The following is a 15,221-nucleotide window of genomic DNA, read 5'->3' as shown; positions in this document are numbered from 1 at the left end:
CGGAAACACGTTTTGTGAGAGGGAGCAGATCGCCGGTGCGTCGGGTTTTGGTGTGGCGGGGCACGTTACTACCCACGTAGCCCAGTTGGTGGATGAATGGAGGAGCCGAGATACGCAGCCGAAGCGGCGTCAGCGTGCGTGTAAAGTTTGCTCTCTGATGCAGGGCGCAAAGCCCCACACGACGGCGTACTACTGCTCCGAGTGCGATGGTAATGCGCCTATCTACCTGTGTATGCGCCCAAGGCATGTGATTCGCGGAGAGTTGACAACCTGCTTTGACGTGTGGCACAAGGAATGGAGTGAAGGAAAGCTGCGACCTTCAAACCAAGAACGCCACATTCGTTTGCGCCCAGCAACTCCAACGAAAGGTGGTGGATCACGCAAAAGACTGAGAGACGCTGCTGATTAAGTATCATGCATATGCAGGATAGCAAAGGGTGAATATGCATTTTATCATCAGTGTCTGTGTTTTTGCTTAGTAATGGCTTCAGTGTAAATTGTCTGTGCATATCTCTTGCAGGTTGAGAATCAAGTGCAATCCTCGATTCATTTTGCTTACTGTGCAGTCCGTGAGGCCAGAGCCGGACGTCCATGCTCAGATGTATTATAGGCTTCATAATTGTATGAGCCATAAAACTGACCTTTTCATTGCTCGCCACTTGGATGAGAAAACCTTCAAAATATGTACGCAATTGGACAGTTTCTAAATTTCGACATCGAAATATCTTTAAAATTGCTACCGTTTCTGCACCCGCCTATTGCTGTACTACCAGACGGCCGGAAGTCAGTCTATGTTACGGAAATGGAATGAATAATGCAGTTTATAGCCTAAACTTGCAGTCGTGTATGCATGTTAATATGCAGTTTGCACCGGTTATTGCAACGTTCGATTCGTCGACCATCTCTGTAACAAGTAAAAGTTTACAAACACCAAGTCAAACTATCTTGCATATGCAATTTAACCCTTTCGCGAACGGGTACTTTTGACCTGGCTATATTATGGTATACAGTGCTGCTATTATCTATAGGGACACTAAAGATTTTGTTGTTCTACTCGCATTACGCGGAATTAGATCATGCAACTCGGTCTAAAGCTGACATACACAAAAACGGACAACTGGCAGAAACGGCTTTTGAAAAAATGTGCGTATGAGAAGATTTCTTGGTCGTTCCGAACGTCGTGCCAATAGTATTGGTACCCGTCCGGACCGTCCAAGTTGAACTTCTTCTCGTCGCTGAAGATGACGCGACGCCAGATGCGCGTTTTGCTTAGAAATTCGGCAGCAAATGCGGCTCTAGCCACCTTGTGGTTCGGCTTGATGGCCGGTGACGGTTTCCGCTTGATCCACTTGGCGATCGCCGACGAGTTAAGCAGCTTTCTGACGGTACTTGGGCGTAGTACGTGGCCGATTGCCTCCGAAATCCGTTTAGAAGATAGTTTTTTCACGGTGGCAAGTCGCAGCACCTGACGGACCAGGCGCTTAGTGCATTTAGGGCGCCTTCCTTGGCGTTTTTTTATTTTTGGAAGCTTTGGAGGTTGAAGGACGTTGAATACAGCATTGACACTGCGGGCTATTGCACGGGCGATCCAGCGTTTGCTTTTCCCGTCTGCAAAATGTGCTTTCACTCGTCCTATCTCCTCCGCCGACAATCGTTTCTTTCGTGGCATTCGTGAGTTGCTTGGGGATTCCGCGCGTGGTCTAGAGGGAGAAAAGAACTGTTCCGAGCTAATTGCATAATTTTAGCCAATAGAAATGAAACGTCACTTCAGTATCTTGACAAATAATTAGTGTCCCTATAGATAGGAACACCCCCTAAAATGGCAATTTCACTTTAGAATTTGCAATACGCACATTTTTTAAAAACCGTTTCTGCCAGTTGTCAGTCATTGTGTAAGTCAACTTTAGACCGAGTTGCATAATCTAATTCCGCGTAATGCGAGTAGAACAACAAAATCTTTAGTGTCCCTATAGATAATAGCAGCACTGTAGAAGGTCAAGTCAGTAGGCCATCAAAGGGGGCATTTTGTCCCCTTTCATAAACAACGGTACTACAGCAAATCTTCTGGAAATCCTTGTAGTTCAAGTAGAAAGGGCGAATCCGCCTCGTCCAACACACAAAAATAATGAAAGGGGACATTTTGCCCCCATTCGTGGGTTACACGAGCGGTACTCAAGGATACGCCCTCCAAAGGGGGCAAAATGCCCCCCATTGACCACGAAAGGGTTAAGGAAAGGAAAAATCAGCCGGTTTGAAGGGGGTTAAAAATTTAAAATATAAACTATTGAGATTTAGGCCAGTGCGGCCAGGAACATTGTCTTGGGATAAAGCGCTGGCTCTTCCAGGACCGTGGGGGGAGCTTTTCGCCGTCGAAGACAAGGTAGAACGGCGGTTACGGTCAGCGTAGAACCATTTCTCGTCAACGTGAACAAGATCGGTCATAGATTCAAAGTGTAGCGTTGCGTCGTCGATGAACGACAACGCGTGCTCGACACGCTGTAACTTGTTTTGGCTGGTTAATGCTGGCTTGATGAACGTTGTTTTTCACGATATGATGCTTTCACTCACCGCCCAACGAACGAGATGTCTAGAGCTTCCAGCAGCCTCAGCGACACGACGCTCAACAGAACGGTTTTCAACAGGTACTTTTGCTAGGCTCTCCCTGACCTCATCGCGGGTTTTCCGCTTCCTACCGCACTTCGTTTTGATCTGGCTAGCCCATACACCCCCTACGACGCCTTCGGCGACGGCGACGGCGTACCGCTTCCATATACAACTCACAGTAGTGGGTGCACAACCGAATTTTAGACTAACCTAAACATACACTCCCGAGGGCAAAAGACCGTAGTCACTTAGCTTGAGAAGTTCGTCAATGATGGGTTTGCGCTCGATATCTGTTAGATTAGGCTTGGGTATGCTTTGGAGCGGAGTTTGGCAGAATTGCAGTCGTGGCGGGTGTGGCTTCAGATTGCACTTGGTACCTGCAGAGCACAACTTGTAATGGTGAAAGCTACACGCGTCCGTTGTAGGTGAAACTGGTGACTATCGAAAGAGGAAATTCGAGGCTTTTGTTTTAGCCAATTAGACGCTGTAAACACGTAATTTAGGCGGTGTTATTGGTCAAAATGTCTGAAACCTGCAATCATTATCAACCAGATGAAGTATTGTTTAATTATTACGTCACCAGCCAAGCGCCGCAGCTTCGCGGCGCGGGCGCATGCATATGTTTAGTACCCAGTGTCTTCGTTCCGCTCGCCACGGGTTCACTGCACTACTCGCATAGTTAGTTGGTAATTCACGCCGAGGCGGGCCCTCTCGGTCCCGCAAGGCTGCACCAGGTGCCGTTATGGATTAATATCGTTAAAACCTACGACAATACTAGAACTCACTATAACAGTACTGATCAATCAGCAGGCCTGGATTTCAATTCATCGAATCAAACAAAGATAGCGCATTATTTTGACCAATCCAATGCGAGTTGCGTTTGTAAGCAACAGCTCCGACATATCTGGTCGGAGCAATACTAGCTATTATTGATATTCCCCTACAAACTTTTAAATCATTTGCGTATTTCACACATAACACGCAAACCCCGACCTCTCCGGCACTCCATGAGTCTCTCAGGCCTTGCACCTGTCAATACAACGCGCGCACGCGAGAGCGCGTTTCGTTCCTTCAAGGCTTCCTCAATGAGGAAGGCGTGACATGGAGTACCTGGAGGTGTGCATGAAGCGCGATAACGCTGCTACCGTGCAAGAGGCACGTGGTGGACAAGTTCGGCATGCATTTAGCTTTCAAGAAAGGCCGCAACGATCAGCTTTTTGCTAGACATTCGGTGATGCAGTGCTACCGACAGGGCAAGAACTGGCTGCTAGAGCAGTTTCCACTGCTTCGACCAGCGACGGAGCAGAATCTGCTCAAGTATTGGAGCGATACTGCATGAAGCGCGAGTCCGGTACTTTTGTCAACAAGGCACCTGTATGTACGAAAGAAGCTTTGAAGAAAATGACTATTCAACTGCTGCTACGGCTTCCGACTATCACGATACAGCAATCCTGTGTCCGTTGTTGTTTCTTTCGGACGAGCGTCTGACATCACGTTACTGCGAAAGGAGAATCTATCGATCGGCTCGGGAAATATCTTCTTCGTCCGCTTCATTCGAGTGAAGACATTCGAAGAGCAAGGTCTTTCTCTTTTTCCGGACGAGGATTTTACCACTTGCCCAATGTTGGCCATTGCGCTATCCTTGGCGATGGAATCGGCGCCCACCGCTTTTCTCCTAAGCCAGCTTCCCGAACAGCATACTGTGTCCCGTGCAGGCTTGACCCCACAGCCCCTCTCATCGACTTAATGGATCATCCGGGCGTAGTTGCACCGCTACAACCTTCGGCCGCTTCATCGCGAGATTCATAACGAAACGGGTATGTCTTACAATGCAATTCAGTGCGTATGCTGCACATACACGATACCTTACTCAATATTCATGATAACGGATTTTTATGCTTGTGTTAACCCTTTCGCGATAAAAGGAAGCAGAATGCCCCCTTTTCCTGGTTTTCAACCAAGTACGACGATGTATCCATGTTAACCCAATTAAGGCCGGAATTTATTTTGTCGGATACAGATTTAGGTAACATCTTGTTTAAACTATAGTTCGACGTTTGCAACAATTTATCTGTAGTAAGCCCTTTCACCGCTAGACGCTGCGCATGGGAACAAAAGCGCTGCGTGGTGGCGCAAAGACGCAGCCATGTTTCCAACAGATGAATTTTTCAACGATTTCAATTGGCCAGGGCAGGATAGCTCACCATCAAAAAGTCTCTTTGTTTTGAATCCTCCCCAATATGATCAAGGTTTCCGACCGCTTCAGGTGGCCAGCAGTGGACAAGCTTTCGCGCCACGCGGCTCTCACCAAATTTTCGGCTAGTTCTAGACTTACAGAGAAGTATGAAGGCTAGAACTAGCCGAAAGTTTGGTGAGGAAGAAGGAAGAGAGCAAACAACTGAATGGTACCCAAAATGAAGCTGCTATTTGTTTTAGTTAGCTAGCTACTAACTTCTCGCCGCCACTAAACTCAGCTGCTGTCGTCAGTATCCCCGTCGTCCGTGTTGCTGTTGTAGTCCTCCCCGCGTTTGCGCTTTCTGAATCGAATTTTCTTTCGTAGGTGAGATGGAATGCCCCCCCCCTCCAGCCCTCCAGCCGTGCCAGATTTGGCTGCACGTCAACGTGTTTCCTGCCTCCGTGCGTCTGACGGTATTACACAGCGGCACGTATCCTCCCATGGTAATACTGCACTCATGACAGTAAAAACGGCTTTCGAAGCTCTTCACCTTGGGTGGGCTCAAGGCAGAGCACACTTTGCACAAGAACTGACGACGTTTCTTGTCTCCTTTGCGCCTTCCCGATTTGGCCTCATACAGCTCTTTCGTGCTGCGCAGCACGTGCTCTTGCGATTGTAGCGGGGTGTTCACCAGGTCTTCGCAATAGCGATTCGTCCGAAAGCTCACAGAGGTAACTGCCAGTAGCTTCACTTGAAGTCGGCGCATGTACTCTGCATGGCTAGGGACCCTTTCCCCTTTCTGCTTCATGACGATCCGGTGCAGGATGAACCCGTTGATGATTGCCATGTCAACGAACGCCAGAAAGAGCTGACGGTAATATTTTTTGAACCCCACATAGCGCTGGATGGAGTAACGCTGGAGCCGAATTTGATCGTGGGTGTCCACGCCCCCCATACCCGAATGATAGTCTGCAACCAACTGAGGGCACGGCACCTGCGTGATAGCCCCCGTACGTTTGTCCTTCCTGGCCACATGCGTCAGCACCGTAGAACATCCCGTTGCTATCATGTGAACGGGAGCTGAGTCCATCCACGCCGTAGCGACTAGCGCTGGATACTCCTTAGCGTGGGCAATTCGATAGGTTCCGCGTGGCATGTACTGTGGCCGGCGCTTCTGCTTGAACATCACTTCCTTTGGCCAGCCCAGTCGATCCACGCGCTGAGTTCCCACGTAGTAAAATCCCATGGGTAGCAGTGCAAGCGCCAAAGCAGGTGAGCTGTAGAAATTATCTGCGACGATCAGCCTCCGCTTTGGCAAACCTTCGAAAGTCTTGGAGATGTTCCTGATGACTGCCCTTTGGGAAGCTCCTTCACGTTTCTTCTTGTCAGGCTCGGCTCCAAGATATACTTCAACTCTGTCGTATACAGAACAGCAAAAAGGGTGTGGTTAGCTTGTTCTGTCAGATACGGAGTTTATACAGAATAGGACAGAATGCAGAACGTTGTATTCTGTCGAATACCGAATCCACCCCACACCTTGCACAGTATCCCGTGACAGCACAGCAGGTCATGTAACACTTGGTTCCATACTTGTGCGGTTTCTCCTTGTTGTACACCCGTATGGGGTTGTACTGGCTTCGATTTGGGATAGTTCCCTCATCGAAGCTCACGCGAGGGCCAAGCCGGAACCCCCGACGGAAGGTCTTTTCGATGACTTGTAACACTGGACGAATCTTGAACGCCTTGTCGGTGGTTCGTCCTTCGCTGCCGGTGCTCGTGAAGTGCAGGAACCGCGTTATCGTCCTGAATCTTTCACGTTTCATGTATCTTCCGAACGTGCCGCGCGGGACAGCACCGTCCTCGCTAACGGCCCAGTGCTTTGCCAAACCATCGGTGTGTCCGCATAGAGTGCGCGCCACAAGCAAGCCCAGCACATGTAGTATCTCGTGTTCTCGGATGGATTTCTGCCTTTCGAGCTTGTCCACAATGGCGTCCAAGTCATCCACAGTTTTTTTGGGGTCCCTGGCTTGCACAGCGAGTTGGCGTTCACGTGTCTTCTCCGCGATTGCTGGAATACACCGCTTCTGGTACGCTTCTGACTCTGCCGTGATATTCTTCCACAGAGCTTTGGGCAAGAAATAAAACAGCATACTGAGCGGGGAGTCTGCAAACGCCGCAGCAGACTTCGTGATTCCCCATCTGCCCGTGTAGAGATCAGCTCCGCTCAGGCTTCGATCAGCTGTACCAATGGCAATACAGAATACGTTAGCACACGCAACGTGTTATTCTGTATCCGACCGCCTTACCGCAGTGATCGTGATCGTATATCTCCCACCCTGAGTTACCTAGCTCTCGCATCGCCGGATCATCTTGTTGAAAAAGATCACTTTCGTCTTCAAACTGTCGGTCGGACTCCACTTCATCGGCAAACTCTTCTTCGTCGCTTCCAGTCTCGTCAAACGCTTCATCGTCGTCCTCAGACTCAGCTCCATAGGCAAAAGACTCACCCGCGACATTGATATCATCTGCTGCAATGGGACCAAAGAGGTTTTCCACGCGCATTGCGTCCAAAACGTCATCACGGTTGAAGCTGTCCAAATCATTGGCTGTGTCTTCGGACTTGGATTCTTTGTTGAGCACGCCCTGTTCGCGACTTGTAGCTGCGGATGAACGACCACCCATCACACCTTCTTGTTCTGTAGCAGCCGCTGTAGTACTGGTCGCCGTAGCCTCTTGTTCTGTAGCAGTCGCCGTAGTACTGGTCGCCGTAGCCGCTTGTTCTGTAGCAACCGGCGTTGTACTGGTCACCGAAGCACCTTCATGTGGAGTAGCCTTTGCATTAGCAGTCCCCACTACGCCAGGCTTCGATTGAAGGGTGTTGGCACGTTGCTTTGCGGCTGCGTATGCAGCAAGCTTTCCCATAGGTGGCTTCTTTGAAGGCGGGGCCGCGTCATATTGGAGAACGTCGGTAACTAATCCCTCCCGTTTAGCGTACTCCCACAGCTCCTTGGGACCTACAGCGTATGCGTAGTTAGTATACGAGCTTTGCAGCGCCATTTAGCAAGACTTACCGATGAAATACTCTGCATTGAGTTGATTTTTGCGCAGTTTACCGACCACACCAGGCTTGACGTACGTGTAGTCCACCTCGAGACCCGTAGGTTGCCTAGCCTTCCACCCACTCTTGATCAGCTTGTTCCACAGCTTCCGGAACGCATTCGGATCCACCCAGTCGTCCATCGCTTTGCTTAATGAGTGGGAGCAGGAGAAAGAGGGGGATGCAGGAAAATGGTTTGCGGTAGGATTTTCAAACCTCTAAGCCGTTTATACCGTATTCTCTATGACTCAGGGAAAATACCTGTCTATCTCCCCGTCGACAATTTGCAAGATAAAAAGCCCCATCCCCATCCATATAAATTTTTATATGCGGGAAATTTCTCCCCACCTTCTTGCTTGCAAGCTTGCGACTTAGTAATACCTGCAATCACCCTTATTCTATCGAATACAGAATCCGGCCTTTATTGGGTTAAAGGAGGCAAAATGCCTTCTTTTATAATTAAGTACGTTTACGACAGGTCGTTATGGGCATAGAAAAACCAAGAAAATCACACTTGGTCCATCCCTCGCCTTAAAGGAGGCAAAATGCCTCCTTATGATACCGACTATCCTAGATGTGTATACTATAGTTTACCAAAGTGACTCGCGAAAGGGTTAAGAAGATATACTTGCAGAAACAACTGACCGCTTGAATGTGGATGCCCCGGGCAGAAGAGATCCCAGTTGTTCTCTTCAACAGACTCAATGTTGGAATTCCCCTCGTCCCTCGATTCAGCAGTTTCTTCGTCACCTCCATGAGGACCTGGCAACACGATGGGAGGGGGGGGGGGGGGGGTTTGAGCGACGACGGACATCTGTAAGACCACGAGCGAAGGACTTAGATCCGAGATGGAAGTACGTTCGCCCTGGCGGACATGCTAACGGCACGAAGGGCATCGACTTTTTTCTTGGGGAGGAAGAGCTGTTGGAGTACTACAGTGGTGGTAAGCGAGATGGTGGCGATTGCTGGCTACACAGCCTAATCAATTGTTTGTATGAAGTTACATTTTTGAGTAACGGGTTCATCTACTGGCACTGGCGCTTTTTCTTCATCAGATATGGCGTCGTCAACTATAGTGCATTCACGAGCGTTAGACTGCATCAATACGCATGTGGTCAAAGAAATATTCAGGATAGCGTACGGGTGGCTTCTTCAGACGGATGTACTGAACGAGCTAATGCATTATGCTAGTTAGTTATCCAGCATATCCTGCATATCATATCATGAACATGCAACTGATGATCACATGAGCGGCGACGCTTCTGCTTACCCGTGGCAGGTAGCTTGGGCACTTTTCGAGTGCGCTTCACTTGCGTTTGTCGCGCCAAAGGCTGTTGGGTACCTGAAGAAGGTTGGAGTGGAGACGTGGGCTGGGTGGTGGTCGCTTGAGCGGGTGGTGGTCTTGTTGTGACACCAGGATCAGCAGGAGGTGCTGGTGGCGTCTGGAATGGTGCAGAACTGGTAGACGAAGGCTTTTTAGAAGCGCTTCTTCGGCTCCTTCCACGCCACGCCAAACGGGATGTTTTGACTGCTCACGTACTTGCCTCGGACAGCAACCATTTCATGCAGCGAGCCTGGCTCCGTTCTTTTCGGGCGCGAACTCTCGAATGAGTGGCTGGAGAGGGAGCGAAAATTTTACCTTTAGAAAATAATGTAAAACTTATGTTTACCACATAAACTTTTATATCTTGTATTCAAATTTAGAGAAGTATTCTTTGTCTCGTCGCTTGTTATGTGTATCTGCTATGCTACCACACGTACAGAGAGCCAACACTTGTAGGGTCCTTTTTGACTTAGATTTTGTATTGCCGAGGATTTGAAAAAAACCTATACAAATTTTAAGTCATATTTGAGCTTAACCTGCATTATTGGAGGTTAATCATTTTTGAAAAGTTGCATATGCAGGCTCCCGGTTTGAAGGGGTTAATAACCTTTCATAATTTGTTTGTTTGACTAGGTACGACCCCCATCGTAAGCAACACTGGGATGGAAAAGTAGGAATATGGTCATTCACGGCGCAGTATGCGGCAAAGCGTCGAAGCAAGAACTGAGCCAAAGGAGGCATTTACACTCGCAATATTGACACGGTTGATCGGACAGTGTACAAGAACTACTTGCTGACTAAAGTGTTTCCGGCAATTAAGGAAAAGTGGCCAAGAAATGACAGCGGGCAGGTTATCTTTGTTCAACAAGATAACGCAAAGCCTCATGTTCCACCGTCCGACCCGGACATCGTTGCAGCGGAACCGAAGGAAGCTGGAACATCAGGATTTGGTGTCAAGCTCCCAATTCGCCGGATCTAAATTGTCTCGACTTGGGAGTATTCGCGTCCATGCAGAGCCTACAACATCGTTTACCAAGAAAGGGTATCGCAGCTCTTATTGCGTCGGTGAAGGAGGCGTATCGAAACATGAAGACTGACACAGTGGATTACATCTTCCTGTCTCTACAGGCGTGCATGCTGGAAATCCTGCGACAGAAGGGAGGTAATTTGTACAAGATACCACACCTGGGGAAGGCAAAGCTCCGGCGAGCCAAGCGGTTGCCTGTTAGCTTGTCGTGTAGCAGGGATCTATACGCAATTGTATTGCTTAGAGCTGCTAGTCGTGGCAGCGCACTGATTTCGATTCTTCTTCCATTTAACACTTTCAATATGATTTGAAATTTGATATCACTTGATCAATAAAATTTGGCAAACAAAAAACCTCCCAACCTGTCATATTGCCTTCCTGCAATCATTTATCAACCAGAGGAAGTATAAAAATGAAAGTCCACAATTTTGCTGTATTATTAAAATAATAAAAATATGTCAATCAACTCTATTCTGCACATAACCTTTCAAACAGATATACAACGTTTTCATCTTCAAACTCAACTTTCACAGCACGGATTCTGACAACAGATTATACAGGCACATGATAGATTTATCTACCTATTTCTCAGTTGCATTTCTAATATGTACAAATAAATACATGCAGACGGCTACATACGTTTTGTCCTGTAACTTAGAATAGGTTTATTTCTCCTGATGTCATTATGTAGCTATTAATACCAGTTTGATATCGTGTACATTCTGATAGTGCGTACTTCGATGTACAGGTGTATGTTTGTGAGCAAAGCTCTCCGGCCCGATTTTGATGATGGAAATACATATACCGTATAATATGGGCATTTGACAAGAGTATTAATAGAAGAGCTTCAATCACTTGCGTACGACAGTTGACCAACAAAACTATCTGAACGTTTTTATTGGTTGAAGTGCAGAGCGGTGTTCACAGTGTGTGAACTTCATTCTGGAAGACTTGGCGCAGAGGACACAGGGATGGTACGTTTACTGCTCGATTGTCTAGTTCTATGAGGTGTAGCCTAACCAATCTACGTGTTTGTGTTCCGTACTATTCTAAATGGTGTTTATACCTCGTGAACTCATCTTTGGTTGTCTTTGTACAGTTTTCCCCTTCGTCCAGCATGCAATGTGTAGTTGGAGCGACAACATTACACAATGACCCTATCGAATCGATTATAAACGCTCAGAACGTTGCTTTAGTGTCGGATGACTTTCAGAATAACGCAGCTAGTTATACACTACTGTTTCTGTCGCGGTTTCCAATTTATATATACTGCTCTTTGTGGGACAAAATACTGGTCGATACCACGGTGCGTGTTACTGGTACTGTCGTCGGAGATATTATTAATACTAGTAGTGAATCTATTCTACTCTTTGTCAAGTCCCAGGTATTCATCGATTGGGTTTTATCCCTCCTATTTTGGTTTTATTCTGCCGATTATAAATTCTTGGTCCGGAACGGGTTGGTTCATATTAATAATTTTACTCGACTTACGGATTTTTACGAATAGTGATCGGTCCTCTATTTATTATGAAACGGATCAAATTTGACGAGGACTCTTCTATTCGTAGAGGCCTTCTAGTTCCTACTCCACTACGCCGACCTCACATCGATGTCGTCGAGATTGAATGTGTCCTCGCTCTCGAGCTCTGTGGTTAGCTGGTTCCCTGCCCCATCACGGCTCCAAGACTGCTGAAACTTCCACCCGTACACGTTGCGATTCCATTTTATCCAGCGCGTGCGATCGGCATAAAAACAGGCATTCTCAATCGAGTTCAGCACAACGGACTGAGGCTAGTCGCGCCAAGTTTGGCGCACGCTACCACACACAGTAGCTACAGGAGGCGGGCGACGGTTGCCATTGTGAGAATACTCCAGAGCGTCCGAACGCTTCCAAGCGACGATCAGGACCGATAAGCTATCCTTGAATGGTGTTGGTTGAGCGCTAAAGTTGTGGTCTTGTAATCGTAGAGGGCATCTAAATCTAGAACATTTGACGGTGGCATTTTATTTGTAAAAAGTCTTTAATTCGTAAAAAAAATCGTTACATATACGGTACACAAGTAGAGCTCTTTGAAAAGTGTTATTGTACCTTTCTGCCAAAACGCCCTCTAAATTTTAGTCGGAAGCGGGTGCTTCCGACTAAAATTTAGCCTAACCCTTTGACGAAAAAAAGACGATGGCAATCAAAGAAATATTTGACCAGCCCATTTAGATGACCACTCATTCTTTAAGGTGTCGTCGACATTTCCTGTTGTCTTGTATTATCTCCGAAGGCTTCTGGCCGAGGCGCCCAGTACACCGGCAACTACGCTGATTTAAATATTGTAGACATACTGCAAGACAATGCCTCGCCAGCGTATGTCTGATGAGTAGCCTATATTTGATTTAAAATCAATCTGTTGTGGATACCTTACGTAGGGGTAAATGGCCAACAAATACTTGTCATTCAGCCCTTAATTTGTTAAAAGGCACCCTTTAGATAAAAAAAAATCGGAGCCCTTACGTAGGTCCACCACAATCAAGTATTATTGGATCATAGTCGGCAAAATCAAACAGTGTTATTTGTTAAATATCATTTTATTTAGTGGCCTGGCTAAGCCCAGTTCGTCCTCAAATCCCACCTTTAGCCCTATCCACCCTTGCTTAGGACCAGGCTTTAAAGGTCAGATTGGCCAAAACTTTGGAAAGGCACAATAAGCCGAGCTGGCAGAGCACCCGGATAGAACTGGCTTGTGGACTGCATCATGTAAAATAGCCTACTGACACCGCCCACTAATAAAGTGGTGTCCACAGAGCAGCCTAAACGAATCTCACCACTTTGATTGGCTGACACACGCTCAGCCAGTGAACAACCCGAAGGAGTGTGACAGATCAGTAAGCAGGTGGTTGACGGTACCCCATAGTGAAGGGAGGGGAGGCGTTAGCAACTTATATAAATAGATTGTACCGTTGGAGATGCTCTCAGTGAGCAGATCCATCTCGCGATTACAGTTGCTGTAACTTCCGTATCAGAATTACAGATGACAAAAAAAACAGATTGAATACGTCAATTCACACTTATTCTATATTTTACTCTACACTTTTTGTATGGAGAATTTCCATAATGTTAGTACAGCCACTGATCGTCAGCATAGCCCAAATAGCATTGCCTCTAAGCTCTTGATTGGACTTAATGATACAAAATCCACATTTATTACTATCAAGAAATCGTAAACTAAAGAAGTTTGACGCGTGGTGATCTCTTTTCAAATATATCCAGCAACATAATTGCTTTTTCCGGTACCATTTGCAATCCAACCTCTTTTAAAACGCCCCATGCAGAGTCCGAAACCCACTTATCACTCGAGGCGATACACCCATCACGTCAGCATGAAGAAAGATCGTGGTCATTTACTGTAATCGACCGTCCTGGTAAGCACAGTGGCCATATTGTCGATGATACCCTTATAATGGAACAGCTCTTGCTAATGAATTCTCCGGATAGTAATATAACTGGCTTCGAGACGATATCACTTCAAAGAGGATTGTCTGTGCCCGTGAGCTCTATGCACTGGCACCATCCCAGTACCCACTCCTTGACCGGGATGAGGATGGAGATTTGGGATTGGTTGCCGTGCAGCATCGTACGGTTGTTACCATTGCGCAGTACGTAATCCCGCATACGTTGTGCGTGATACACCCTACTACTGTGTACCATCAATTTACTCAGTGAGCAATGCTCACTGCGTGATGGAGTGCGCTGTACATCTTTCGTCATTTTTAGACTTCCTCTCCATTGTCGTCGTTGCCTGGTTAAAAATCTGTCCAGCCAGTCATGCCTCGTCGGTGTGTGGTGCTAGTAGCTGCTGCTACTCTCCTGGCAACCTCCACCGTTTTCTCGCTTTCGACGGACACGACGGCTACGACTCATTCGTTCGCGCAACCGCATAATTTCGCAGCCCAGCGATTTTTGAGGACGTACACTCCCTACAGCAACGAAGAGAGGGGGATTGATTTTAAATCGATCTTGGGCGTCGATCTCAAGAACGTGTGGACCCAGCAAAAGCTCTCACACTACCTCAAGAAGGGGAAAAACGGAGACGACGTCTTCGAGAAGCTCAAGCTTCAGAATGTCAAGGCAGGCAAGACAATTTTTGAGAATCCGAAGTTCCTCGCTTGGGAGCAATACGTGGCCAAGTACAACGCGAACCCACTTAACGAGGAGATCTCGATGATCGCAACACTATCGAAGCACTTTGATGATGACGTACTGACGAAGATGATCGACGCGGCATCAAAGTCGAGCGTCGCGGAGACGAAGCGTATTGGGGCGACCTTGCAGGAACAACAGATCCTGTTCTGGAGGAGCAAGAAGTTGGCACCAGACCGCGTTCTCAAACAGCTAAAACTCGCGAACGATGTGGACGATCTCCTAACCAGCCCAACTTTCTTGACACTCAGCAGATATCTTGACGACTATAACGCGCAGAATAAGATGTCACTGTCAATGACCGAGGTGCTCAGAAGAGGTTTCGATGAGGACGATGTGGCTAAGATGCTCCAACAAGCTGTGTTGAATGCCAAGGACGCGAAGACCAAGGACCTGGCGGTGAAATTGCAGAACCAGCAGTTTGACATCTGGAAGAAGCTCGGATGGAATGGTGACGAAATATTTACCAAGCTGGGACTCAACGAGCGCGGTGTCACTCTTGAAAACCCGAATTTTGCGGCATGGGCGAAATACGTCGAGAAAACGACCGGAAATGAAAAACTTCCGTTCAATACTCTATGGAAGAGATATGGTGAACAAACCCTGGCGACTATGCTCATCGCTGATAGAAAGAAGCTTGGAGGAAACGATTTCGTCACGTCCATGCAGAGCCACCTTATTGAGAAGTGGTTGACCATGATCCGAGACCCGGATGACGTCGCTAAAATACTCGGCACGTCGTTTCAGGGGAAGATTCTTACCGCCTCATATCGTTGGAATTTCAAGAGCGCGTTTGGTTAAAAA

The 15,221-nt window shown here is 47.4% G+C and overlaps 4 protein-coding genes across 4 annotated transcripts; 2 read left to right on the top strand and 2 right to left on the bottom strand.

The window, feature by feature from the left end:
- Positions 1-5,087: 5,087 nt before the first annotated feature.
- On the bottom strand, positions 5,088-8,020 carry PPTG_15591 (hypothetical protein; the record flags this gene model as incomplete). The annotated part of the gene is made up of 4 exons (XM_008912846.1): positions 5,088-6,195; positions 6,317-7,019; positions 7,087-7,794; positions 7,852-8,020. 4 exons carry the CDS (start codon positions 8,018-8,020, stop codon positions 5,088-5,090), a joined length of 2,688 nt encoding a protein of 895 aa, XP_008911094.1.
- Positions 8,021-9,004: 984 nt separating this feature from the next.
- On the bottom strand, positions 9,005-9,437 carry PPTG_23759 (hypothetical protein; the record flags this gene model as incomplete). Its single annotated transcript, XM_008912845.1, has 3 exons — positions 9,005-9,051; positions 9,148-9,335; positions 9,418-9,437. The coding sequence occupies 3 exons, from the start codon at positions 9,435-9,437 to the stop codon at positions 9,005-9,007; spliced, it is 255 nt and encodes an 84-aa protein (XP_008911093.1).
- Positions 9,438-10,209: 772 nt separating this feature from the next.
- PPTG_15590 (hypothetical protein) lies at positions 10,210-10,539 on the top strand (the record flags this gene model as incomplete). Its single annotated transcript, XM_008912844.1, has 1 exon — positions 10,210-10,539. The coding sequence occupies one exon, from the start codon at positions 10,210-10,212 to the stop codon at positions 10,537-10,539; it is 330 nt and encodes a 109-aa protein (XP_008911092.1).
- A 3,255-nt stretch (positions 10,540-13,794) lies between these two features.
- PPTG_15589 (hypothetical protein) lies at positions 13,795-15,218 on the top strand (the record flags this gene model as incomplete). The annotated part of the gene is made up of 1 exon (XM_008912843.1): positions 13,795-15,218. The coding sequence occupies exon 1, from the start codon at positions 14,043-14,045 to the stop codon at positions 15,216-15,218; it is 1,176 nt and encodes a 391-aa protein (XP_008911091.1). The 5' UTR covers positions 13,795-14,042.
- Positions 15,219-15,221: the final 3 nt, after the last annotated feature.

This window comes from Phytophthora parasitica, assembly GCF_000247585.1.
Source record: "Phytophthora parasitica INRA-310 unplaced genomic scaffold supercont2.50, whole genome shotgun sequence".
NCBI classification, from domain to species: Eukaryota; Oomycota; class Peronosporomycetes; order Peronosporales; family Peronosporaceae; genus Phytophthora; species Phytophthora nicotianae.
This window is presented reverse-complemented; position numbering and strand designations above follow the sequence as displayed.